A 6,000-nucleotide genomic window follows, 5' to 3' on the forward strand; every position below is an offset into this window, starting at 1 on the left:
CGCTGTGCTCTATGAGCTCTGAGAACGGTTACCGTGAAGCTGGGGATGATATTGGAGCTGTATAATCACTGTGTGTGTGTGTGTGTGTGTGTGTGTGTGTGTGTATGTGAGGTGTGGATGTGTGTATCTGTGTGTGTGTGTATGTGTGTGGGTGTGGAGTGTGTGTGTGTGTGTGTGTGTGTGTGTGTGTGTGTGTGTGTGTGTGTGTATGTGAGGTGTGGATGTGTGTATCTGTGTGTGTGCATGTGTGTGGGTGTGGATGTGGATGTGAGGTGTGGATGTGTGTATCTGTGTGTGTGCATGTGTGTGGAGAGAGAGAGAGAGAGAGAGAGAGAGAGAGAGAGAGAGAGAGAGAGAGAGAGAAAGAGAGAGAAAGAGAGAGAGAGAGAGAGAAAGAGAGAGAAAGAGAGAGAGAGAGAGAGAGAGAGAGAGGGAGAGAGAGAGAGAGAGAGAGAAATGTATAGTGTGTAGGGCAAAGACATGTAAAGAAGGAGGCGTATGCACTCAGCCATCAGTGTGATTGTGCTTTCAGCAGCACTGGGCAATTGATGGGGAAGCTATGAGCACCATGGCAATTACTGGTTCCTAGGCTACAGCTCTTCCCTGATTCTTACTTCATTTGAGCACACTCAGAGCCTCGTCTTCTTCTGGATACTTCTGAACTAAACGTGCACATATTTACTGTTGACGTTCCCACGAGATTCAAAGTAATGAATGAGATAAATTATAATAAACCAGATATGATGGAGTATATTAATAAGCATACAGCAGGAAATAATAGTATGGGGGAACTGCACCATGACTGATTTCAAATCCCTGGTGCAGCACGTTTTACAGAATTTTTAAACCTTTAAAAAGGTGAACGATAGTTATTCAGCATCAAAAGTAGGGGTGAGTAATATTGAAGTGCTGTGGGCTTTCAGGGCCAAGGGTGTGCATTCTAGCTCCGCTGGGGGACTGGGCGTGGTTGATTTTGTGTGATGGAAATTTACCGAACATCTGTTGCATCCCGACGCAGATTGTGGCAGCCATCTTGGCCATCGCTGGCATCGTTATGATGACCTACGCAGACGGGTTCCACAGTCACTCTGTCATTGGCATCACACTGGTGGTGGCTTCTGCATCCACATCGGCACTGTACAAGGTGAGAGAGATCCTCCACAGCACGGCGTTACGTACCAAACACCGCTCCTAACACGCAAATAGAGCATTCATATACATTCATTCATAAACAGCTCAAGCTAGGTTTTGGAACAGTTGGTAGCTGGAATTTAAAGCTGCTGGATTTAATAGCTGGATTTTACACCAGCGTATTACACTTATTTCTCATTCTTTTACTGGAGTGCTTCACCAAAAGAAACACATAAACTAAAACCAAGGAACCTCAGGTTAAATAGCCCAATAACCCACAGTATACATTATATACATCTCTAGGGCAGCCTGTAGCGTAGTGGTTAAGGTAAATGACTGGGACACGCAAGGTCGGTGGTTCTAATCCCCGGTGTAGCCACAATAAGATCTGCGCAGCTGTTGGGCCCTTGAGCAAGGCCCTTAACCCTGCGTTGCTCCAGGGGAAGATTGTCTCCTGCTATGTCTACTCAACTGTATGTCGCTCTGGATAAGAGCGTCTGCCAATAATGTAATATACTCTCTTTTTGTTTGTAGTTTTCAATACTGCCTTCCTTATTCTCCCTCTACATCCATTCATTACGGTCCATCACTAGTGAAGTGTTGTGGACTAGGCTACTGTAATGCGGAAGTATTTCAGAGAGCTTGAACATGACAGTTAATTAGATTTATTTGAATAATGTTATAGCAGTGGTTCCCAACACTCTCTTCAAGTTCCCCCAGCCATATCCAGGTATTTGACGTGTTCCACCTCAAGCCCTCCTGATACAACTGATCAAGCTCTTGATTATCCTGTGTGCTTGCGGTGTAGCGGGTCAAATACAGGGATCCAGCTGGCGGTACTCGAGGGGGTTCGGAAACCGCTGATCTACAGGACTGAGCAGACGCAGGGTATTCTGAGCTGGGGTTTGTGATAAGCGGGCAGAAAAAGCCTGACCGATAGCAGAGGCTTGGCATCGCGCTGTCATTCTGTCATCAATCTGGTCCTCAGGGATGCATGTTGAGTAATCGGACAATGGGCTGACAATCCTGTTTATCTTGTAAATTGATTGGAAGACGCCTGGTCTGAACCGCTCCTCTTGAAAAATGACTGGACGACGGACTTGCTGGATTTCTCACCTTGAAACCGGATTGGCTCTACAAATCTGACTGGGTGACAGGCTGGGATGAACTGATCCTCTAGAAAATTGACTGGACGATAGACCTGCTCACTGTGAAACCCAATTGGCTGGCAGGCTGACAGAACAAAATCTGACCGGGTGATGGGCTGGGATGAACCGATCCTTTTGAAAATTGACTGGACGATGGGCTTGTTCGCTGTGAAATCGGATTGGCTGGCAGGCTGACTGCTGGACGGGCTGGGACTGATTGATCCTCTGAACCGGTCTCCTCTCAGGTGCTGTTCAAGCTCGTCCTCGGCAGTGCCAAATTCGGCGAGGCGGCGCTCTTCCTCACCATCGTCGGGGGCGCCAACTTCGTCTTCCTCAGCTTCGTGCCGGTCATCCTCTACTTCACGCACGTGGAGTACTTCGACTCGGCCCAGAACATCCCCTGGGCGTGCCTGTGTGGCGTGGCCGCCCTCCTATTGGGTGAGTGAGGAGATGGGCGCCAAAATAAGCCAATCACCGAGCACCACAGACATACATACACCCGGCTTTTGCTGTATGAAAACATCATCAGTCATCCAATAATTTGCGCTCTGTCCTGTAGTCATCACTGAACTTGTGAATCTAACGTATCGGAGGTTGGTGGCTTTGGGAGTAGGGGTAACTACATTTAAACAAGGCCCAGTTAAAGTGTTTAATTAGATGTGCGATACATCTTGAGTGTCCTGCGTGAGTGGCCCTGATGCAGCTCCCACTGCTTCCGAAATGCTCCCACCGCTTCAGCAATGCTGGATCTGCTTCAGAAATGCTCCCACTGCTTCAGAAATCCTGGCACCGCTTCAGAAATGCTCCCACTGCTTCAGAAATTCTCCCACTGCTTCAGAAATGCTCCCACTGCTTCAGAAGTGCTCCCACCGCTTCAGAAATGCTCCCACTGCTTCCGAAATGCTGGCACTGCTTCAGAAATGCTGGGCACGTCCGGCAGAAAGCCACATTAACTGCATTTTAATGAAGACCAAAGGACAATTCATATAATGACACTGACACAAACAAGCGCGGCAATATTTCATCATAATTTCAAAACAACATCGATACATAATGAGCAATATGTCTAATAAATCTCAACATGTTGCTAAGGATGACGCTTGCTCACTGGTGACAGTACATACAGATGCAGGTGTACATGCCTTAATTTCACAATAACCTCCTCATTATAATTTTCTTATTATGTACTAGTATGTATGTTTACAATTATACAAATTGCACATGTATTTTGTAATTAATATCAGGTCAACTGTACTGTATATTACCTGTTGCAGTGTTTAATACTCACACCTCCTGTCGTGGTCATTATCAAAAACAGGCAGGTAAACAAGAAAGGATCTTGAAGAATAACAGCTGTACTTCATCCAGGTGTTTGGGAATTTGCAGAAGTACTGTTACTGAAACATATGAAAATTTGTATTTTATTTTTTGTTTCTTCTCCTCCCACCAGCATTCAACATTCTGGTAAACTTTGGAATCGCAATAACCTACCCCAACCTGATTTCACTGGGCATCGTCCTCAGTGTACCTGTCAACGCCAGTAAGTCCTCCTCCCTGCCTCCGCTCCTGTCATTGGTCACTGAAATGCATAACATCTTTCCAGAGAGAGCAGTGCATTCTGGGCTGCCACAACCTCTTAAACAAATGGCCTACGTTTTGGCTCCGGTTCACCGAGTCACTAGTTTATTTGCGCCTATACGATAACGCATGGTGACAGAAATAAGCAGAGCAGCTTGTTACATTGTGCGTTCATGGTTCAGAAACACCACATTGCGCATTGTGTTAAGTAACCGGATTTCAAACAGACATCTACAGCCCTGTCAAAGTTGCATTTGCTTATTTTCCTGCCGTGTTTTTACAATGAGACCAAGTGCCAGTTTACATGGTGACAGCTACATCTGCTTTGCACTGGTGTGCCAAAGCCCCTTTCCCCGAGTGCCATTAGAGATAGTGGCATTGGCAACATTACCACTAGAAAGTCACAGTGAATTGACTTTGCTGCACTGCAATCCCTTTTGCTTGTGTGCAGAAAAGCCATCCAGGCGAAGTGTTTATACATTTTGGTTCGACTCGCAAAGTGACTTCATTCAAGAGATTATTTTGTTTGAACACATGAATCTACAGTATCACCCGTCTGTTAACGGATTCGGTGATGCAAAAAAGGAATAGAATTTAGTACACACTGCAGTTGTTTCCCATTTAGACAAGATATTTCACGTTTTCCCCAAATCAACAATAGGCAGAAACAGCAAGGTCTTGTGGGGGCTGCTCCATAAAGCAGGATTACTGGGTTAGCCAGACAACCACACTGAGAAAAAAACCCCCAGATGCCCTCCAAATCTGAAAGATTATTGCAGTAGAGCTGTATCCAGGTTTTCCTCTGCGCAGTTATCCGGCAAACTCAAGTTATCCTGCTCTGTAGAACCCAAGGTCCAGTATTGTCAAGTGGCACGAATGCACAGCATTGGGAAAGGAGATATGCAGAGTTTGAGACCGGGGCGTTCTCTTGCAGTGGTGGACCTGTACACCTGTGAGATCAACTTCAACACGGTGCGCCTCATCGCGGTCTTCATCATCTGCCTGGGCTTCCTGATGCTGCTGCTCCCGGAGGACTGGGACCAGGGCCTGATCCAGCTGGCCTCCAAGCTGCGCAAGCGGGACCAGCCAGCAGAGAGCGCCGGAGAGGCAGGCACCAGCGCGGGCCTCAACTGGAGCCGGAGGACCCGCACATCCATGTCCACGTTTGCCCACTGACTCAACCCCCCTTATTCCACTCCACTGACTCAACCCCCTTATTCCACTCCCAAACCCCCTTATCCTACACCACTGACTCCACCCCCTGTATCCCACCCCCAAACCCCCCTTATTCCACCCCACTGACTCAACCCCCTTATTCTACCCCCAAACCCCCCTTATTCCACCCCACTGACTCAACCCCCTTATTCCACTCCACTGACTCAACCCCCTTATTCCACCCCACTGCCTCAACACCCTTATTCCACCCCACTGACTCAACCCCCTTATTCCACCCCACTGACTCAACCCCCTTATTCCACCCCACTGACTCAACCCCCTTATTCCACCCCACTTACTCAACCCCCTTATTCCACCCCCAAACCCCCTTATCCTACACCACTGACTCCACCCCGTATCCCACCCCCAAACCCCCCTTATTCCACCCCACTGACTCAACCCCCTTATTCTACCCCCAAACCCTCCATATTCTACCCCACTGACTCAACCCCCTTATTCTACCCAACTGACTCCACCCCCAAATTTCACCCCACTGACTCAACCCCCAGACCCAACTCCCTGCCCCCCTGCGCAGTTCTGAGCCACAGCCCAACACCCCAGCCAGTCCTGACTCTTTTGCCTTGCTCCTGTCCTGCAAGAACGCGATAGCATTCGTTCATTCGCTAATTTCAATGTCACTCGCTCAGCCAATCGACCAACCAACCAACCGATCGATCGATCAGTCCGTTAGTCAATCAAAAAAAGACTATCACTTTAATGAAGCAAAAAAGCACAGATATCAACTTTTTTTTTTTTCTGTTTTCATATTTCATTCACAGCAGATCTCTCTCATGTTCCCTGGTTCCCTGAACTTTCCCTTTACTGGTTTTTTATTTATTTATTCCAAACCACCTTCCAAAGGCCTCTATACACCGCGCCTTCCTTCGAGCTCTTTTGTGTCCCTGTTATAACTGAAGACCGCACTCTG

General features: G+C 47.5%; 1 protein-coding gene across 1 annotated transcript in view; it reads left to right on the forward strand.

Moving 5' to 3' along the window:
- The window catches only part of slc35f3b (solute carrier family 35 member F3b), a 67,173-nt gene extending 62,140 nt beyond the window's left edge, over positions 1-5,033 (forward strand). The window contains exons 5-8 of the mRNA XM_061227468.1: positions 1,019-1,144; positions 2,525-2,717; positions 3,730-3,819; positions 4,792-5,033. Coding sequence (XP_061083452.1) covers positions 1,019-1,144; positions 2,525-2,717; positions 3,730-3,819; positions 4,792-5,033 — 651 coding nt within the window. The remainder of the gene's footprint in view (positions 1-1,018; positions 1,145-2,524; positions 2,718-3,729; positions 3,820-4,791) is intronic.
- The last annotated feature ends 967 nt before the right edge of the window (positions 5,034-6,000 follow it).

Source organism: Conger conger, chromosome 18, assembly GCF_963514075.1.
Source record: "Conger conger chromosome 18, fConCon1.1, whole genome shotgun sequence".
Taxonomy (NCBI): Eukaryota; Metazoa; Chordata; class Actinopteri; order Anguilliformes; family Congridae; genus Conger; species Conger conger.